At 31.9% G+C, this 23,283-nt stretch overlaps 1 protein-coding gene across 1 annotated transcript; it reads left to right on the top strand.

The window, feature by feature from the left end:
- The first annotated feature begins 21,062 nt into the window (after nucleotides 1–21,062).
- LOC129290007 (putative UPF0481 protein At3g02645) lies at nucleotides 21,063–22,896 on the top strand. Its single transcript, XM_054926733.1, has one exon. The coding sequence runs from the start codon at nucleotides 21,063–21,065 to the stop codon at nucleotides 22,440–22,442; it is 1,380 nt and encodes a 459-aa protein (XP_054782708.1). The 3' UTR covers nucleotides 22,443–22,896.
- The last annotated feature ends 387 nt before the right edge of the window (nucleotides 22,897–23,283 follow it).

The following is a 23,283-nucleotide window of genomic DNA, read 5'->3' as shown; positions in this document are numbered from 1 at the left end:
TAATTAGATACTTTAAACTCTTATGGTCACTGAACATACTAAACACAGACCTAAACAAATAATGATGCCAAATCTTCAGTACAAAAACCACTGCTGCCAGTTCTAAATAATGAGCTGGGTAGTTCTCTTCATATGGCCTGAGTTGTCTTGATGCACATGCCACCACTCTTCCATCTTGTATTAGTACACAACCTAAACCTCTTAGGGAAGTATCTGTATATACCTCATATGGTAGTCTCGAATTCAGAATTATTAACACAGGTATAGTTGTTAATCTTTCTTTTAGCTTTTAAAATGCAGTCTCATACCTGTCATCCCAAATAAAATGTTGATATTTTTGGGTCAATTTCATTAATAGGGAAACAATTTGAGAGAAACCTTAGATAAACCTTCGATAATATCCAGCTAATCTTAAAAAACATTGAATTTTCATAACTGAACTAGGCCATTCCCATTTCAACACAGCATCAACTTTATGAAGGTCAACAGAAATCCCATCTGCTGATACTACATGGCCCAAAAATCTAACTTCTCTTAGCCAAAACTCGCACTTATTGTGCTTAGCATAGAGTTTGTTCTCTTTAAGAATCTGAAGGACAATCCAAAGATGTTTGGCATATTGTTCCTCATCTTCCAAATAAACCAGAATGTCATCGATGAAAACCACAACAAACTAGTCTAAATATGGTCTAAAGATATAGTTCATGTAATCCATGAAAACTGCAGGTACATTGGTCAGACCAAATGGCATGTCAAGGAACTTATAATGCCCATAATGCGTGCGAAAGGCTATTTTAGGTACATCTTTCTCAGAAACCTTTAACTAATAATACCCTAACCTCAAGTCAATCTTGGAAAAAACTGAGGCTCCAGCCAATTGATCTAACAGATCATCGATCGTGGGTAAAGGATACTTATTCTTCACCAACACCTTATTCAATTATTGGTAATCTATACATAACCACAACCTACCATCTTTCTTTCTTACAAATAACACTAGCAAACCCTAAGATGGTACGCTCGGCGTAATAAATCCTTTATCAAGCAAATCCTTAATCTGCTTCTTCAATTCATTCAACTCTGAGGGTGACATCCGATAAGGGGCTTTAGAAATTAGTTCTGTACTATGAACTAAATCTATTAAGAATTCAACTTCTCTTTCCGGAGGTAATCCAAACATCTCCTCAAAAAATACCTCAAAAAATTCACTTACCACTCTAATCTTCTCAATACCACCGTCACACACATTGCTAGCAGCATAAACTACTGTGTAGGCATCACACCCTTGTTTGATTAACTTCTCAGCTTGGACAACTGATAGGAACCTTAGTTGCTCAGTAGAACTAGTTCTTGCCAATGATACCGGCAAAGACACTAACTTCCTGGTACAGTCTAGTGTAGCATTATTAGCTGCTAGCCAATCCATGCTAACTATCACATGAATCCCTTTTATAGGAATGCAAATCAAATCGATCACACATACTCGATCCTCAAATATAATCTTAACTCTCTGACATACTCTGCTAGTAATACTTGAGAGTCCAAAAGGCATAGTCACTTTAATTATCATAGGTAGCTCTTTCAATTCTAACTTCAATCTATCTACACATTCTTTTGAAATGAATGAATATATAGCTCCCGAATCAAATAAAGCTTCAATTCTATTACTACAAACAGAAATAATACCTTTGATTAGGTTCGGAGACGCTCTAGCCTCTTCTTGCATCACAGTAAACACTCGTCCTAGAATCGTAGCACGCTGCTCTGCCATGTCAACTCCACCTTTAGAATAATATTTGGCAATATAGGCTAGCTTCCTATGCTTGAAACAGGACCAACATTTTCTCGCATGGAATCTGCCACAGGCATTACATTGGGGTGACCTCCTAGTGCTAAAAGTAGGAGCTGGTATGTTCAAGGGTTGCCTTAAAGGTTGCTGAGGCCTAATTCTTACCCCAGTACTCCTCTGTATAGATCCTCTCTGAACTGATCGAGTCTGAGAACCTCTACCAAAGCTTCTTTTCCCATGAGCTCTAGAACTGCTCAAGCTATACATGGGCTTCTTCGATACACCACCTAATGGACCCAAAGAAGGTATAAATCTTCCCACACTATCCCTTTTCTTCCCAGTCTCTACTTCTTTACCTCTCTTCACAGCAGTACTTAACTTATGACACATGTCCTCATAAGTAGTGATATCAAACAGAGTAATTTTCTACCTATACTCGGGACGCATCTTCTTTAAAAACCGTTCTACCTTCCACTTAGTGTCATTATAATGCTGCAGATATGTAGAATAGGCTGATAAGTCATTGAATCTCTTTATGAATTCCTCTTTATCTAAGTCCCCCTTCCTAAATGCATGAAACTATTCCTCTTTCTCAATATGAAAATATGTTGGGAAATAATAATTGAAGAATACCTTCTTGAATTCTTCCCAAGAATACCTCAGACCACCAATCAGCTTTACTGAAGCCCACCATCTCTTCACTGCTCTAACTAGCTAGACCATAACTAAGGTTACTCTCTGCTCTGAAGTGCAAGTCACCATCTTAAATATTGCTCAATCTATTGCTCGGCTTCTCCTTCTCTCATAGTGTCATAAAAAATAAGTGGATTGAACCTTACATATGTCTTTCAAGCTCGATCAATAGATGGATCTGTAGCAACTCGTACAATCTATCTATTATTCAAAGTTTGAGGCGGCTCAGGTTTACTATGAACTTCTTCCGATACTGGCCTCTCTTGAGTTTCTCTTTCCTCTTCTTGATCTCTACCCTGTAATAATACATCATGCTCTCTAACTATTTGCCGGATATCGATCATCATATCCCTCAATTCTTCTAACAAGCCATCTCTTCTGTTGGCTTGTTGAGGCACATTTGATTGAACCTCAGGCATAGGTTCATCTTCAATCGAATGCCTAGACACTCGGGTGTTACGTGTAGCTCGAGTACCTCTTCTTCTCATTTTCTCCCCTCCTAAGGATGAAAGTAGGAGAAAAGTTAATGAAAAGGGAAAGAATAGGTGTAATGAATAATATATAAGTTTCTAGAAACTAGAATGAATGTAGAAATAAAGGATAACCAGATTGAGACACTAAAGAAACTAATACCAATAATTTTGTAATGCCCTCACTAATATTACCATATGCTTTACTATAAAAAATCACAAATTACTTTAAATACTTGAGTTGAAATCATTGAAAACATTGGGATCCCAATAAAATATTTCTAGAAAACATTTTATAATCATTTGGGTTATTTAACCCCATACACAATTGCATACACAGCAGAAGCATATAGATTTAGTGCATCAAAGGTCAAGAAAACTGTGCATACTTAAAATAAAGTGAAAATTTACACCGTGCGCTATAGCTCATGCCATATGTGCCACGACATGTGGCACAGAGGCCACAATCACCTGCTTTGTGCCATGTGCCGCGGTGCACACACCTGAATTTGCTGTTAAATGGCAGCTTCTGATATAAAATTCAGATGCATACTATTTCCACATATGAAGTCCGATTGGGATGGTTCAAGTGCCCACACGAAACTTATTTTGAAATCTAACTAATGACTCTAGTTTCATCCTAATCTGATATTTCTATCAAAAATTGAATACTAATGTGCACTTTGACCATTTTCTGTCAAATTTTTGTCATTTAAGTGTCTTAATTCAAAACCAATTGTCATTAGCATTTTTTAGGCCTTGACCAAGTCCAAATGGACAAAATACACCTAGTTGACCATACACATGCATAATATAACACACATACACAATTTTGACCTATAATTTGCCCATTTAACACTTTAGGCCAAAATCACATTTTCACTTTTCTAGTCTCATATATGGCCAAATCACTCCATATAATCTCCACCCATTTCATATACACACATAATTACATCCATCCACTAGCCTTTTCAATCATTTTATCATTCACACACAAACAAGGCTAGGGAGTTCAAAATCACAAACCATACCATAATCATATCTTATGCACATGTACAAATCCTATGGCAACTTATACATATACAAGACTGATATCAACTAAATTCATTACACTATGTCTTACAAAGACTTAGGCAAGAGATATCAACTCAGCTTATATCCTTTCCTTTTGACCCACTAGCACTAGAACCTAAAAAACATAAATAACCACAAGTAAGATAAAATATCAGTAACCAAATAATGTTCATTAAATGTCTATTGCCACAAATAACCATGCTAAAGTAACTGAAAACATTATATAGAACATATATATATATATATATATGTAACATATCAATACTAAATTATCTTTTTCGCATATAAATTACATTTCAAATACTTTTACACCATAACATAATCAACTATCCACCAATCCTCTAAACCTCCCCGACGTGGAACCATAAGTACTTCTGGATCAACCACTTGTTGACCGGAGCTCACTTTCAGTGGTAGAAACACTTGAACAAAGGTAATCTAACCCACTTACAGATTATGATTTTTCCTCACCACACACATGTGATAGAGGTGTTGTTGACTCCTAACCATACCCTAACAAGCACTAGGGAGTTGCTAGACTACCCAAATATCTCATGGTAGCAGTCCCATAAGATGTTGTATCGGATTACCCATGGTAACACCCCATAAAATGCTACACTGGATGTCCCATGGTGCTAGCCCAACCATATGGATTTTTAACTTACAAATCTCCACACACACACAACCCCACATACCCTAGGTGAACTTCCACCTATATGATCATGCTTTTTTACATCTTTCATTACTTATACATACCTTTCCATATCATATATATATATATATATATCCATTGAAGTCAATAACATTTCAAATTCATTTCACGATGCAAAGTTTATGCTAAAACTCATAAATTCATAATTTAACATTTAACATTCACTTCTACATAGTTATAATAGTTAATAAACATAATAAACTATATGGTTACCTCAACCCTTCTGTTTATTAGAAAGGGTTACCCTTATAACTTCAACCCTATTCAAGCTCCTCTCTCATAATTCGTGCATCATACACTAGAATATACACAGAATTGGCATTTAGAGTCAGTTCATCTATTGACTAAAAGTGCCAATTATCACAATTATACACTTAATTGCTATCAAATCCACATTTCACACTCAATTATGCACATTACCACTAATCATCCCTCATTTCAAGCTTTAACATTGCTAAAAAAAATTTTCTCACTACTCTCTCTAGATTAGGGCAATTCTTGCCTAAAACTTTAAAACTTTATCATTTCAACTTTAACCATTCACAAAGCACTAGTTTAACTCCAGAGAACCTTTTTCATACTATTTGGATAAGAAATCAACTCCTTAAAACTCCTGAATTCACTTTCTCATTAGTTATGACTAAAAGAAAAAAGGGTAGATTTTAAGGTTAAGGCAGTACATAACTTACTTGATAAGTAATGATTCAAAAATACCATCCTTATTCCTAATTTAGCTTGCCCTAGCACAGCCTTAGTTCTTCTCCACACTAGACCTCTCCTCCCACATTTCTCCCTTCTATTTTTCAAGTTAGACATGTCCCTATTAATCTGATTTCTGCTCCATACGCCACGCCGCATCTGCCACCTACCGCGACGCGTGGCACAATGAGAAAAATCCTCACTATGCTTACACGCTCTGCTTTATGACCCCACTCTTCTACTCATATCTGTTCATATAATATCTCAATGAGTCAATATATCACTTCACTACCCAAAACTCTAATCCCCACATTAAATCACTAATTCATCCCTAATCAATCATTAACACAGAATTATAAATTTGGGATGCTACACAAATAGCATAGTTAATACTGTATGTCGTACTTTTAAATGAGGGAATTTTGCTAAGCTTGATGGAGATTTATTTTGTAAATATTTCCTATTGTTGTAAATATGAATTTATGAATTATGTTGTGGAAAATATGATTAGGTGCTCCACATAAACTTTAGTTAGGTTCTTGATTCTCTTTGTTATATTGTCTATCTGTTATTGAGGAGTAAAGCTCTATATTGCTGAGTATAAATTGTAAAATTTTAGTTGTAGAGATCTCAAGAGATCTTACTTAAAAGGGAAGTGCTGTTGAAATTTTTACAAAAGGTTTGATATTTTTATTATCTAAAAAGTAAAATTATATATAGATATATATAATCAGAATGATGGTATGTCAAATTTATTAATTCAAAACTTCCTTTAATTGAGGCTTTAAGGATGTGTTCCTATGCATATATCTCGCATCGATCACGTTATGTTTCTGAGCTGTGACAACTTACACTTGAAATATGCCAATCTACACATATTTGGCATAATTAGTCAATTGATTCAATGATAAAAAATACTTAATTATTAATTATAGCTATATTTAGCTATCCATACTTTTCTACTTAGTCAATCTAAGTTAATCACTGCTCAATCACTACTTTCTATCACTTTTTACCATCCCATTTTACCTCTACTCCATTTCCACCCTTGTTTTCCTTTAAATTAGGGCCAAATTAAGCTTATAGGTTTAAAGTTCTATCATTCAACTCTAAACTAGTTACAAAGATGTAATTTAACTCTCAAGAACCTTTTTATTACTACAGGGTAAGAAACAAATCCCTTAAATTTTCCTGATTCAATTTCTCTATAAGTCATACCAAGAGAAATTATAGTAGAATTGGAGGTAAGGGTCATACGAAGCTTACTTGATAAGTTACTAGTCAGAAATCTCTTCCAATGCTCTAAAAACCTTTGCCCTAGCAGATCCTTACTTCTTCTCTTCTCCCTTCATGTCTTTTCTTTTCTTTCATCTTTACCCTTACTAGTTGATCTACGACTTATTAAGTCACATACTTTGCTTTGAATCATGATTTTTGCACCTGTATATATACATTCAATACTCCAAAGAGTCAAAACATCAAGTAATCATCCAAATCTCTAATTCTTTACTAATTACTAGTTTACCCTAATCAATAGCTAATTATAGGATTAGAAAACCAGGATGTTATAGGATATGTGTGATTCTTTGAAGCAAAATGCAATACCAAAGGATGTTCTAAGACGTCAATTATTTCCTATCTCTATTAAAGGAAAAGATAAAGAGTGGCTACTCAATCTACTAAAAGGGTCTATTAGCAATTGGGATGATTTGGAAGCGAAATTCAGAGCTTGCTTCAGTCTAAACAACAAGATTGCTAATGTTAGGCATGATTTGATCAATTTCATGCAACTTCTTAATGAGAACTTATATACTACATGGGAGATATACAACAAATGAAGAGAGTATGCCCAAGTCATGGGATGGATGATTGTGTTGTTATTAAGAATTTTTGCATAAGACTTAATCCTCAATCTAACTCCATGTTAACCTCTATTCTTAATGGGAGCTATGACCAAAGGCCTATTGATGAAATTATGAATGTCTTGAACACTTTATCAGAGAGTCATTCACATAGAGGGGATGAGAGACAAATGGTTCTTCAAAAGTCAAGTACCAAGGAAGATTCTTCTACTTAATTGGTTGCTATCTCATCAGCTCTTAACAAAAGGTTTTATCTTTTAGAGTCTCAATAAAGAACTCTGCTTTGGCTATCAATTCTATGCAATTATCTCCTCTGTGTGTTATCAATATGGGGATGTTCATATGCTAGATCAATGTCTTGTGTTTATGTATCTGAACTAGTGAATTATGTAAGAAATTATTAAAGGGGTCAAGGTAATCCCTACTCAACTGCCCACAATTTTAGGTTGAATAGTCTACCTAACCTTTCTTGGAAACCTATCGCATCATTTAATCAAGCATCAACTTTTGGTGTAAAGACAACTCTACCTCCGAGATTCTCAAAATTAGAGAGGCCACCTATTCCTATTCAAGAATCTAAATTAGACTTAAAGGATATGTTAGAAAAATTGATGACCACTCAAATAAAGAGTAATCAAGAGCAAGCTATCATTAATGCAAGGGTTGACTCATTTTTCAAAAATATTAAAACACAAATTGGCCAGTTTGCTACCACTATAAATGCCTTGAGGCAAGGTGGCTTACCAAGTAACACAACTCAAAACCCAAGATAAGAAGAAAAGGGACCTATAAAAGAATGCAAATTTATCATGACAAAGAGTAAGAAATAACTAAAGGATAGCTCAATGAAACCTCTAGTTGTTGAAAAGAAAGGGAAAACTAAAATGATAGATTTTGAAAATGAAAGGCAAAGTCAAAGGTTATCTCACGATATCAAGAGTGATGAAGATTTTGTTCAAAGAAAGAATGACAATAAAGAAGAAGTTCACATAGGAGGTGGGAAGAGGAAGAATGAAAGTGTACTGGAAATAGAGAAAGAGGTAAAATTAAAACCACTATTCATTCTTGCTTTACCTTTTCCTCAAAGATTTGTTAAGAAGAAGATTGGTGAAGACTATACCAAGTTTTTAGAAGTGTTGAAGTAGTTGCATGTCAATATCCCATTTATGGTTATGCTTGAGAATGTGCTAAGTTATGCAAAATTTATGAAAGAGGTATTACCTAAGAAGAAAAGATTTCATGAATTTGAAACAATCACACTTACTGAAAAGTGCTCTTCCATCATGAAATAAAAGATTCAACTAAAGGCTTTAGATCTAGGATAATTCATGGTTCCATGTAATGTTAGAGATATTTTTAATGGTAATGTACTTTGTGACCTAGAAGTAAGTGTAAATTTGATGCCACCTTCTGTGTGCAAGGTTAAATGGAAATAAGTGGGATAAAGGAATACTAATTTTTTCATTTTACCATGAATAGAGGGAAAACAACCAATTATATTCATATACCAAAAACAAACTTTAGTGCTTGGGTTGATAGTGTAACATCCTAAAAATTTAACCAAAGATTTATTAAACTAATCAAGGACAAACTAGTAATTTAAGAATGAAATTGTTGTGGGTCTAATACTGCTATTTATTTCATTGATTTGATTCAAGCAAAGGAGATTATGCGGACTATCTAAAAGTCACATGGAGTAGAGGGTGTTCTAGCAAGGATTAGATATCCAGAGTAGGTGAGAAGTGCCAGACTCTCAAATACAAGTGATTTCGAATGATCACTCATGTTGATTGGACTTCTAGATAGCTCACATTCAGACAAGCTCTAAAACACATGAAGCTAAGGAATGCATACTTTTAAGAATAAGACTGCCAGAGAACAACCTATTGGAGACACACTCAAACATGTGTGGATGGGAATGCTTACACACGTGATTGAGGCTACGTGAGAGCATGTTGGCCTAAATGGCCAAAACACATGAGGGATCATATTGAAACTGACATAGATTTGATAACATCTATGTTCTTAATCTTTTTAATTCTCAAATGGGTTAGATGTTGTGCTTGTGTGTTTTAGTTTCTCTCTGTGTTATTTTCTTTTGAGTATAAAACCTACATGGATCATATAGGTTACTTGTGTTGATTAGTGACAAAAAGGGTTTTGTTTAAAACATGGATGGACACTTCTAAAATGCACATGGATTTATGAAATATGTGTATGTGTGTGTATGTGTGTACTCATTAGGTTGCAGCTTAAGCTTGCGTTGCACTCTTATGAGGTCCAAGCATCCTTTCTAAGTGATTTTGAAATACCTATCATTCCTCTCCAAGACTCTGCCTTAAACTCACTTGAAACAAAACCCAACCACTTTCCTTACCATTAAACCTCTAAAAATCTCTATTTGATTCTCTAAGCACTCCTCTATCACTTAATAAGTCAGAATGATGAAAACCAAGAATGTAAATGTGAAGAAAGAGGATAATGGGTCTAAAAAAATGAATAGAGTTGAGGAGACAGTAAAGAAGGTTGTTGGTTCATTATCTTCACCCAAAGTGAATCAGCCGAAGGTGACCAAAAAGCCAAAGAAAGAACCTGAGGAAACCATTTATGAAACATATGAAGAGACTGCTAAAGATGGTAGTAATTTGCCTTCGGCTCAACACAAAGAACATGAGATGAATGACTATAATCTACTTAATAGGGTTGAATAGATAAGGAAGCATGATTAGAAATACAAGGATAGCATCATTGTCCAAGGGCACAAGGTAAATTACAATGCTTTTTTCTTAGCCCATAATTTCAGTGTGGATGATTATTTAAAGCCTTATAGAAGTTTCCTAATGATCAATAATAGTTGTTCACTTGTTATAGTTAAGGAATTTTATTTTGACTTTACATATGATGAAGAAACTAAGGGGTATCATGCCTTTATAAGAGGAATTCATATGTATTTCACTTCTATAAGTCTAGTTGACATCTTAGGAGTGGTATATGAAGAGGATGCTGAAAAATTCTAAGAGTATGATGTGTCAAATGTATAAGGAGGAAAACTACTATACCTAAGGAAAGATACAAAGCTCTATACATGGTTGACAAAGTGCCTGAGGGAGTGAAGAAGGGGCATATTTTTAGACCAATCTCACTACCATTCAAGCACTAAATTCTTGCCTACATTGTGGCAAGATTCATGGTAAATAAGAGCACTACTTTTAGTGTGTTCAAAGACATAGAGCTAGAGATAATGACTATGATCATCAAGGGTAAAAAATTTGATTTATGTCACTTTATTCTTCACAAAATGAAGTGGGCTACTGATAAGGTGGAAAGACTATTATTTTACCCCACCCCCATTGTATTCAAAATATTTGAGAGGTATCACACCAAGTATATGGAGGGTAAGGAAGAGGATACAAAAGAATTCAATATGGCTGTCTTGCTTAAGATTAAGATGCATTTGGAAGGCAAGGATTGGATTTTGGATAAAGAAGCTAATGAAGAGGTTGTGATTGAGGCCAAGAGGTAAGAAAAGAAGAAGGGAAAGAGAAAGATGGAAGAGTGTTCTTAGTTTGAATTTGAAATACTTGCACCTTGTCCATCAAAGGCTCTCACAAATAAGCATCTGGCCCAAATGCTCTATGAAGTGGCAAAGAAGCAAGACATTCATTCATGAACAAGTTATAAAATTGACAAGCCTGATTTAACTGTACAAGTGTCGATCTTGTATAAACAAAAAACATTCGGATATTAACAAGTTACCATAGGTGTAATTAATGAGTGGACATTTGTTTATGAACAAGTTACAGAAATTAATAGGCTTGATTTGATTTTACAAGTCTTAACTGCTGTAAAAATATAACAAAGTATTCAGATATTAACAAGTTACTATACATAATTAATAAGTGACTATCAATATATAGACAGTGTCAATTACAACTTATAGGATATTACTGACAGGGATAATCATGTTTTTCTTATCTAAATTTCATTTTAATCAAGTCTTAGGGGTGCAGTGATATTTCAAAATTATAAGATCTTTCTTTAATACTAAAAAGCTACATGGGTCTTTAGGTGATATTTTCCCTTTTTTATAATTGGTAATTATCTGTAAATATGAGAAAATATTTGAAATCTACTAAATTCCAATTGATCTCGTTCTATACCTGCACAATTCATATTTAATTTAAAATCAGATAAATTAAGTTGTTTGATTAATAACAAAGAAAGAAGGGGTTGACTGTCAACAAGCAAATGGATCTGCTATGTATTAATCTCCTAAACAAGAAGTGTACACCAGATCTTGATCATTTAAATCATTTTTGAATGGTTCAGCGTTTTATATTTCTTATTTCATTATTTACTTTTTAAAAAATAATCTACCTGTCAAAATATGATCTGACCAATTTAAATCTGATGCCCAACTGACTAATTTATTCTGCCAACTTTGAATCTTCCAAATCATAAATTTCTACAGATCTGGAGCTAACCTCGTCTCCTTGAACTTTCCTAGTTATAACCTGTCAAGTTGTCATATATATGTTTCTCTATGTTCAGCAAACAACCATTAATTTAACGTTAATCATTATCAGCTTACTAAAAGCCTACAGCTCCATGTGCCAGTGTTTGTTGATTTGAATGAATTAACTCCATACTTACCAGACAAATAAAACAAAAGCTGACATCCATAAGAATATACACTATGCTAATAAGACCTTTTTGTTTTGGTTATTCATGTGACTTGAGGACCGTTTCATATGATTCCTTCACGCACAGGCCAAGAGGGGAAAATTGATTCCACTTCACCAAACTTGATTCTTTTGTTTTCCAAGTGGATGCCGGGTCCGAATGACTTGACTTCTATAATTAATCCTTTTTCATTTTTCAATACCCTTTTCATCACATCTGATCTCTTGATAATCAAGAAGAGACAAATACAATAAAATCATTTGTTATGCTTTATTTTGGCTATTGACCTGAAAAGATTCCTCCTAATTTGAAGATTCTTATTGTTCAGAGTTTTTATTTTTAGCAGGTGCTTATATGCACGTTTCACTTGTCCCTATACTCCATTTTTGTCTGTTTATTAGGAGGGAAAAAAATTATCTTTCGTCCCTTGATTTGCCCTAATTTTCACTCCACTTTCTCACACCAATTAAAAGAAAAAGCATGAAATACTTTTGTGACAGCACCAGCTTGGTTGGCGAGGCAATCAACGGCACATGCTCAAAGCTCACGGACTGTGAGTAATCAACGGACAATTATACATATATAAATAAATGTATTTAAAGAGATTGGGAAAAAACTTGACAATTAATAACACTGATACAAAACCACCAGAGACCTTTGGTTCAACTTGTAAAATAGTTATACCCTTTAAAGGTCTCAAGTTTGAATTTGGAGAATGCTGCAACAACTTCTGCTGAAAAGATATCGTCCTGGCTCTATCCGGGCTAGTTTGGGGCTTAACTAGGATACCGATGTTTAGACAAACAGAAAATTAACGGCGGTGAAAAAAATCATTGCACTGCAAATGCGTCCTTGATTCATCATTTTGTTGTGATAGAAAATTTGTAAATCTAACGCAAAAGATTTGTCACAACCAATCGGCAAAAGGCAGATTCTACTGCAAAAATAGCTTGCGATGGACTTTTCTTGTTACGATGAGTTTTTGTGTACCAAAAATCACATTGTATTAACAATTAAGATCTCTTGCTATATATATAATCAAATATTAAATATAGTATTTTCTGCCTCTATACAGTTAGGGATCTGATGCTAGCTAAATGGATGATCTGGTGAAGAAAAGTTAATACTTTCACACATAAAGAGGGCAGCATGTGCAACGCCATGTGAGTCCAATTTACGTAATTAAATAATAAAGGATTGCAGTCATATCATGATCAACCCGTCTTAAGAAAAGAAATTTTTAAACTCTGTTACTAGCTGATCTTTGTTTCTAAATTAAATGTAGATAGTTTTCTAAGATGAAATAGAAAATCATTGAAATAAAGTAGTTTTATAAGAGATAATTTTAATAGAAGAAATCAACATTATTAGTAGGGTACAACAAACAGCAACAACAACAAACCTTATCCCATTAATTGAGATTAGTTACATAGATTGTGCGGATACAATTATGCTCTATACTCTAACATTTGCCAAGCTTTTATGAATATTATTAACTAGGGGGCATCGGTTAATAACTTTCATAAGTGTTTGTTTTTTTTTACCTTTCTTTATTTCTGTTAATAGAACTCAAAATTATCAAATCTACCCTCCTCATTAGTGCCTTTGGTGGTCTTCTTTATATTTGTCCAAATTATCTCAAATGATTTCAATATTATTATTAGGATACGTTTGTCAAATCAGGAGACTTATAGAAATTTGTACTTATAAAGTTACAGAGAAAATTGATGTGTAGGTCATTATAGTTTTTCTTAATTTTAAATTAAGCCCTTATAATTAATTTTATTTTAATCAAGTCGTTACAATTTAATCTATTAGATTCGTTAATCAATGAAAATTAAAATCCTTGAATTTTTTTAAAAATAAAATTAACAACTTTTATATGTCTATAAAAAAATTAGATAATTTTTAAAATTCTAAATATAGAATTTTCATAAAAATAAAAAAAGTGTAAACATTGTATCGAACCAGTTTTTCTATTTTGGCAATAAGTATTAAATTGAATTTTCGTAAACTTCAAAAGCAGTGTTTTTGTTTTCAAAAAGTTAATCATTCATTAATAATTTTAACTTTCAAAAACTAATATATTTAGTGGATCAAATTACAAGGAATGGAGTAAAACAAAATAAATTACAGGGTCCCAACTTAAAATTGATAAAAATTGCAAAGAGTTGAAAATTAATTTTATAAAAGTTATGTTCAACGAGAATATATCTATAGTTTAGGTATGCATTTCTTCCGAGAGTGGATAGTAATTTACTCCTAAACTTAAATGAAAATTTTGTCCCAAAAAAAAAACTTAAATGAAAATGATCTATTCCTTCCACAAATCGCATAATTGGTCAAATTAGTTTGTTGCTATATCAGAATTATATTTTTCTTTCACAGACACATTTTGGAGGCGGGGGGAGGGGAGAAGTTTAGTGGATCGATATTGGCATATAGAACCATAATTATTGCAATAGGAACTGAATTGGTTTAAAGGGAATTAATGCGTTTAATTAAGTTCGTAATGATTTTTTTTCCATCAATTAAGCATGTAATTCAAAATATAATGGAAAAATTAATCTGCAGGTCCCTTTACTTTTACTCAAGTTTAAATTAAGTCCTTATATTTTATTTTGTTTTAATTAAACCCTTATGGTTTGATCATTTAAATATGTTAATTCCAAGGGGTTGAATTCTTGAATTTTTTCTTTTAAAAAATTAAATTAACAATTTTTATATTTTTATTAAAAGATTATATAAATTTAGAATTAATTGCATGATTTTTGTAACTTAAGATTTATATAATTAGGTTATTTTCTTAAATAGCTTACATATGTATATATATATATAGATATATATATATATAGAGAGAGAGAGAGAGAATTTTCAAAAAATTAAACATTGTACTAGATAAATTTTTCTTGGGGCTAGCTTTTGCAGACCTAGCCCATTTAATAGGACCAAACTAAGCAAATAACTCAATATTTATTATATTGTAAATTATGGTCAGTATATTATATTTATAAATGATATACCGTTTATATCAATAATAAACTACTTGTGAATTTTTAAATTTTTAATAATAAACTCTTTGTATATCAATGATAAACTCCTCAAATCAAACTCTCAAATTTTCAAAAATTTGGTCCATATTTTTGGGGTAATATTTTTGGCTAGTAGGCCAATTTATCCATTTTTCTTTTGGTTTTTTTTGGCTAAAAATATTACATCAAGGGAAAATTATGTATAGGTCCTATGGATAAAACTCATTTAAAAATAAGTCTTGTGAAATTCAAAAATCATATATAGATTTCTTGGGACTAGAGTGTAATTTGAAATTGAGATGCAAAGAGAATAATACCCCTATTAAAAATACATTAAATCAAGTAATTTACAATTAATTCACTAATAATTTACATCAATTACTTAAACTTTTTATAACTGTAATTTCATATATTCAATAGTTAAATTAATCTAGCATTAATAGTTTAATACTAATTATATACAACTACCTCATCAATAATTTATAACTATTATTTTAATATTTTACAACTATAACTTTACATGTCTAATAGTTAAATTAATCATAAGAGAAAATATATCAATTGGCTTTGTCTGCCCTGGATAAACTTTGTGAACAGAAATAATTTTTAAAGTCTGTGCTTAACAATCACTTCAATATTTTATAACTATGACTTCACAAATCTAATAGTTAAACTGATCATGTATTACTAACAAAATTTAACACTAGTTATTTACAAAAGTAATTTATATATATTACTTCAACTTTTTACAATTGTTAAATCATGCATTACAAGTGAGGATAGTATTGTCTTTGCACCACAATTTTAAATTATACTCAGGTCTTAAGAAACATACTTGGGGTTTCTAAATTTCATAGACTTATTTCTAAACAAGTTTTCTGTACATAATTTTTCCTTAAATCAATTGGTCTCTAAATTTTAAAAGTATTTTTGTTTTTCAAAAGTTAATCATTCATTAATAATTTTAACCTTAGGGACTAATATATTTAAAATATGAGGACTTCATTAAAATAAAATAAACTAGAAGGATCTAATTCAAGATCAATATACAATAATTACTGGTAATTTAATTAGAGTATGGCTAACAATGTTTTTCATATCGAAAATAAATGTTAATTTGATTATTGCAAAATATTAGAATGAATTGTTGTCTCAAAATTTTTATTTTCAATTAAGCGTGAAATCTGATCCCTATTTTACATTTTTTGTTATCTTTATATATTTAAATTTATTTTTTTATTTTATTTTTCATTTTATATTAAGATGTATAACCATAATTAATGGTGAAATTTTCCATTAAAAAAATGAACTATTTATCAATATATGCTTTTATCAAACCAATCACGTGCCATTATTGTAATTTACTATTACCTTTTAGTCATTTCTCCAATAGAAATTGTCATTTCCTATTCTTTAGTATCATTATCCTCTACATATTTCAATTTACTGATGAAAAAAATAGCAGTAAGTACTTTTAATTGGCATTTAGGTTTCAGTTATTTGCTAAAGAGAAGTTGCCGTTCTCTATGATCTTAAGTAGTCACTATCCTTCATATATTTCATTATATTTCAAATTTTAAATTAGGGACAAATGTTTCATTTCATTAAAAACTAATATGTCAGATAAGTCTTAAGAAACTACAAAGTAACATTATCACATTTTCCAGTACTTCTTTATCATTTGCATATTTTGGTTTTTTTTTTGGTCGTTCTCCCTATTTATCATGAAAAAAATATGGCTCAAAACAAGCAAAGTCCATGACACATTGTGCTTGTGACATTATTCTTTTGGGAAATAATTTACTGGTCGCAAGATTTTTTGCCAAAGATTTGTGATAGATTTGTGCATTTTGTTGTGAATGAAAATTTTTTGGCTGCAAATGTATGAAGGTTTCTCCGTTGCAAATGTATATTTTTATATCTATCTCTATGAAAATAATTCACCTTTATTTTTTTTTAATTAGTCTTCTTACAATCCAATATCAGATATACTAGCATGCTACCTATCCGGGGGAATAGTTATTCTAAAAAATGAAGAATTAGTGAATTTCATGAAATTTATTTTTTAAAGAAAAAGAAAAAAATTATTTTTTAAAAATATTATATATATATATATATATATAAAATTTTGTGAAAATTCATGAATCTTATCCTATGTTTGGCAAGAGAGAAAAGTGAGGGGGAAAAAAGTGGAGGTAAAACCACATTTTTTACCTCTTTGGTTAAGGAAAGAAAAATGGAAGGTAGAGGAAACTCTGGGGACAATAACACGTGGACCCAGATGTTTTTTTTCCCTCAACTTTTTTTTTTGGGGGTATTTGGGGGCAAAAAAACTTTCCTTTCAATTTTTTCCTCCAAATATGAGGAGATTTTGAAAAGAAAACTCTCGGAAGAATGATAGATAAGTAAAGTAAATCCTAAAGATTTTAAGAATTTGCAAGTTTGTTTTTCAATTTTATAAATATAATGTGATAAATTTACAACTTATGTTTCAAATTATAATAGGGGAAACAAATTTGATTATTTTTCAACCCTGTTAAACTTAAAAAAAATAAATTATAAATTCATCACAATAAAATTAATTTTTGTTCTACTTGACTTTTTTGTAATATTTTAAGTTATTTATTGCAAATTTTTGGTCATTTCTGTAATTTTTTTGTCAAAGTTAACTTTTGTCCAAATTGTACCACTTTCAAAAATTAAAAAGAGTATATTGCATCGTTTTCAACATGTACTTTCATTTTCTTTCCACCTATTTTCTATGTGTGAGCCAAGCACAGCGTTAACGTAGAGGATTTGCTCCCCCCGTCCAATATTTTATTCGTGCCAGATGCCCAGATTGCGGATTTGATCGAGCATGCTACCTCTCATAATTTATACAAGGTTTTGTATTTTCTGGCCCTGTTCAATAAGGAGTCTGATGCTAAATGGATGAGCTGGTGAGCAGAAGTTAATGTCATATGAGTTAAAGTAATAAAGGATTACCATTGGGAAAGTTTCATCTAAGGACCTTGAATGGGACACATTGCCAAATCAGGCCCAACACTTTATGAAATTTAATTTTACAGCACAATGTTGGGCCTGAACCTAAATAATATTGTAAACCAAAATATCTTTATTCAAAAAATATGTTGACAACAAGTAACATAACAATATTAACAAATAAAGCATTTAATAAGTAGTGTAGTTGATTTTACAAGTTATGTTAATAGCTTAATAAATAATAGATCTAACTTGCTATATGGACTTTACAAGCAAAGTTATAGAGTTCGAAAGTAATATAAAAGAATAAATTAAACAATAAGTAAAGTTAAGATATTAAAAAGTCTTCCTAAGAATTAGTAATTATATTAGCTACAACATTTTGGATATAACAAGTAATGTGGTTTATTTTACAAGTAATGATAGCGGTTTAACAAGTTATAGATTTAAGTTGCCACATAAGCTCCTATTGTCAATCAATTATTTTACTTGTTAAATGCATTACTTTATTTGTTAATTCTCTTGTGTTACTTGTTATGTTTCATCATGCTGCAAAATGATATTTTTGGTAATTTTGTTTTATAATTTTATCTCAATTTAAGCCCATCATCTCGCAGTGAAATTTCAAAATGTTTTGGGTTTGGTTTGAAATATGTCACATCTATGTCCTTATATGAAATTCTCCCATTTCCATAAGTAGATTGTTTTTAATTAGAATTTGACACTTTTATGATTATGAAGTGTTTATTAAATTTTTGCACCTTAATCTTAGACATATAACAGACAAATAAAAAAAAAAAGACTTGAACATGTAACAATAACAATAACAAAAGAAGGATAAGATATCACATTTGACACCCAATTGAAATCTAACATTTTAGAATTACAACTCATATCACTTCATGCCCAATCCAAATCTAATATAATTTTGTAAGAATCAAATTAACAAATCGTTCTTTATTGTTGTTGTTGTTCTAGCGATAATTACCAAGAATTGTCTTTTGAATTACTTAGCTAAAGCCATTCCCTTTAAACTCACTCACAATTTTTTTTTTTTTTTTGCCAGAACTTACAATTCATACGCAACTGCTGCGAACTAAGCCTGCTATGATCATATGAGATTAATATAGTAGCATTTTTCGTGGCAATCAATCAAGTCATCTAAACCAAAAGATACAATGTTCGAAATATCCTCTCAAGGAAGAAATTGGCACCTAAATAATTCATATATCCTCTCAGGATACAAAGTACAAAATCCTAAAGCTAAATAATGGGAAAATATACCCTAAAATAATGTTGAATTTATTCTATTAAAAATGTATGCTATTAAAACATTTTTTACAATGTTTAAAAACTATACAACCATTTAATTTAGTTAAGATCTATTAGCAACATAATATTAAAGTTTCCTGTAATATGACTGTTAAATGTTATTTAATTACAATTAATTTATGATTTCCATTTATTATAGTTTCTTGTTTTGTTTCCAATCACATTTATCAAAATTATCTTAGATTTATTTGATATTTATCAGTATGTTTCAGTATGTTGATTAAATATTCTTTCTTGGACTATACTTATTTCTTTTCATGGTATCAAAACCTCATTTATTAGTTAATTATTAGTTAATTAAGTTTTGATAGCTTGAACTTTGTCCAGGCAAAGCTCTAGCCTCTAGCCCTACCTCTTTACTTTACTTTTAGTATTTTGATATTTTTTTCCGTTAGTTTTGACCTTGTTTGTTTTGATGGTTCACCTTGAAATTTCGCTTTGTGATTTATTTATGCAAGAATTGCTCTTAGATTTTTTTGCCAAATGGTTTATTTATCTGAGAATCACTTTTGATTTTTTCTGCCTAGTGTTCCATTTCTTTGAAAATCACCCTTGATTTTTTTCCTAGACATTTATTTATTCAAGAATCAGCTTAGAGTTTTTTTATCTAGTAGTTTATTTCTCTGAGAATCACTCTTGATTCATGTTTTAGTTTTTCACTTAATAATTCATTTCTTTGAGAGTCACTTTTGAATTTTTCCTGTCCGGGATTATAGGCTTTCTGTTTAGAGGGATTCATCTTGAGAATCATTCCTAAGTTTTTTGCTAACTCATTCATCTCCAACGGAAATGACTTCAAGCTTTTGTTTAATAATGATTTATGATTTATGCACATGGCATGTTTTTTTTTTTTTTCTCTCTTTGAAACCTGCTCCCTATCATACAAAAGTTGATGTTTGCTCTTACTATAGTTGTTGTCATTGCTAAACAATTAATTTTTGATGCAGGGTGTTAAATATGATCTAATTATAATTGATTTATGATTTCCATTTACTATAATTTCTCGTTCCCTTTAGATTGATTGATCACATTTATTATAATTATTGCAGATTGATTTGATATTTATTTGGATATCTCATTTTGTTCTATATAAACCTTTAGATGGCGACTCAATAACTCATCGTTGCGCCTTCCTAGAATATTCTTTCTTCAACTAATCTTATTTCTTTCAAAGATGAATGATAACATGATATTTCTCATTATAAAACTTATAAGTCCAGATAACAAGACATATTGACTGGTTTCAATTAACGAGGTCATTGGCATGTTGCTTCTAGATCCTCGATGTAGACAAATTAGACCCTTCAAGGACAAGTGTGGGGTTAAAAAAAAAATCGAATAACCTAATAATTTATTTGAAAATTAGTAATTGAACTCAATTTATACGTGTTAGGTGTCGGAGTGAAGTAGGAGATGAACTACTGGTGCAGGGGAGCCTGGCACTTCAGCTTCAACAAGAGCAAAAGTACAAGCACATTTCTTCCGAGGTTTGCATATTTAAGTTTCATTAATCGATGTTCTTACTGTTTTTTTTTTTTTTAACTTTCACTTATATTCTTATGCTATGATTTTATGCATGCATCCATGTTTAATATTTTAGTTTGAATAACATTTTTGTGTCAACAAAAACTAAGTCAATTAATGCTACCAATTGAATACAAAAGTTTACTCACCAGAAAAAACACAATGTCTACGATTATGCAGAATCATCAAAATTTTTGCTAACACGACTCAATGGATTGTACTTCCGAGTACATAATTTTGGACATCCTCAACGAATCAAGTGTGACGAATTTGTCTCAAGATTGTTGTATTTATAAGATTCCTGAAGATCTCAGGGAGCAAAACAAAGGTGCCTTTGCTCCTCATTTGATTTCAATTGGCCCAATTCACCATAACAATCCAAAATTGAAGTCAATGGAACAACAAAAATACTTATATTTTAGATATTTTCGTGATAAACTATCTTCAGATGAGGACAGACAGAATTTAGAATCATACACTGCTGAGCTTGAAGAGGGAGAAGAACAACTAAGAAAGTGTTATTCAGAAAAATACACTCATTTCGAGAAAAACAGGTTTGTGCGCATGATGCTGTTGGATGCTGTTTTCATCATGGAGCTCTTCTTGAGAAAGAAGGAAGGACAACTTGATCATGATGTTCCATTTAAGAATTCCACGATTCGTAAGATCGTAGAGAGGGATTTGATATTACTTGAAAATCAAATTCCATTTTATCTCTTGAATACATTATTTGATCATGTTGTACCCACCAGTCGAAAGAATGAATTGGCCTGTCCGACTTTTCTTGAACTTGCTCGATCCTACTTTGAAATTTATGATCCTTATGATGATAAGTCAGTGGACGAAATCAATACCAGTAATTTGCTGAAGCAGCACTGGGACAGACCAAAACACTTCACTGATTTAATTAGATATTTTATGATTCCGCAGCATTTGGTGCAGCATTCGCTCCCAGATGAAGATGGTCGTCATCCAATCATAAAGACTGCAACAAAGTTGAAAGGGGTAGGGATAGCTTTTGAGAAAGTTTCAAACAAATGTTTGTTAGATGTCCAGTTCAAGAAAGGGGGACATTGGAATTGGTTGAGTCACTTTGGATTCTTGCCAAAGAAGTTCAAAGCTCGTTTGCTAATCCCAAAACTGACGGTTGACTACTCCACAGAATCTGTCCTGCGCAACCTCATGGCCTTTGAACAATATTCCTACCCTAATCATCATTATGTTTCCAGTTATGTTGCTCTGATTACTGATCTTATTCACAGTAAAGAAGATGTAGATGTGATGGTTGAGGATAAAGTTATTGCTCATGAATTGGGGAGCGACAAAGAGTTGGCACAGCTGATCAATATTCTTGGCAAAAACACTGTTCTGAATTCCCCATTTTATGACCAAGTTTCAAGAGGATTGAACAAGCACTGCGACAGAAAAATTAACAAAACTCTTGGCTTGTTATCTTCAGTATACTTCCCGGACCTTTGGGGAGGCACCGCAACAGCAGCAGCCATTATTGTCCTTCTTTTTGCAATCACAAACTTCGTTAAAAATATAATCAACAACAACAACAACAACAACAAGCCTTTATCCCACTAGGTGGGGTCGGCTACATGGATTGCAAGACGCCATTGTGCTCTATCATTTATTAAGCTTTTAGAAATATTATTAATTAAGAGATCACGTTCAACAACTTCCAAGAGTGTTCTCTTAGGCCTTCCTCTACCTCTCTTAATCGGACTCAAAGTTATATGTTCCACTCTTCTCACTGGTGCCTCCCTTGGTCTTCTTTGTACATGCCCAAACCATCTCAACCAATTTTCTACCATTTTTTCCTCAATAGGTGCCACCCTCACTTTTTCAAGTATGTGCTCATTTCGAATTTTATCTTTACGTGTATGTCCGCACATCCATCGTAACATTCTCAAATCTGCTACTTCAACTTTATGCTCTTGCTGTCCCGTTAGAGCCCAGCATTCACTACTATATAACATTGCCGGTCTGATAGCAGTATGATAAAACTTTCCTTTAAGTTTATTAGGCACCTTACGGTCACAAATAACTCCTTTAGCTTTTCTCCAATTAAACCACCCAGCTTGAATTCTATGTGAAATATCTCCACTGATTTCGCCATCATTTTGAATAATGGCTCCCAAATATCTAAACTTTTCTACTTGAGGTATGATTTGATCTCCCAATTTCACTTCCAAATTATTTTCGAATAGTCTTTTACCAAATTTACAATATAAATATTTCGTCTTACTTCTACTCAGACGAAAACCTTTCGACTCCAATGTCCTCCTCCATAACTCAAGTTTGCAATTAACCTCTTCTCTTGTCTCTGCTATAAGAACTATATCATCCGCGAAGAGCATACATTTCGGGATTTCCTCTTGAATATGTTCCGTCAAAACATTTAAAATCAAGTTGAACAAATAAA

The sequence above is a fragment of the Prosopis cineraria genome, unplaced genomic scaffold (genome assembly GCF_029017545.1).
Source record: "Prosopis cineraria cultivar Desert tree isolate PC_DT_omini unplaced genomic scaffold, ASM2901754v1 PC13, whole genome shotgun sequence".
In the NCBI taxonomy this organism is placed as follows: domain Eukaryota; kingdom Viridiplantae; phylum Streptophyta; class Magnoliopsida; order Fabales; family Fabaceae; genus Prosopis; species Prosopis cineraria.
Note: the sequence above shows the minus strand (reverse complement) of the source record. Positions and strands in the feature narration are given on the sequence as shown.

Coding starts and splice junctions, on each gene's coding strand:
- LOC129290007 (XM_054926733.1), top strand. CDS start 21,063: ATGGATTGTACTTCCGAGTACATAATTTTGGACATCCTCAACGAATCA.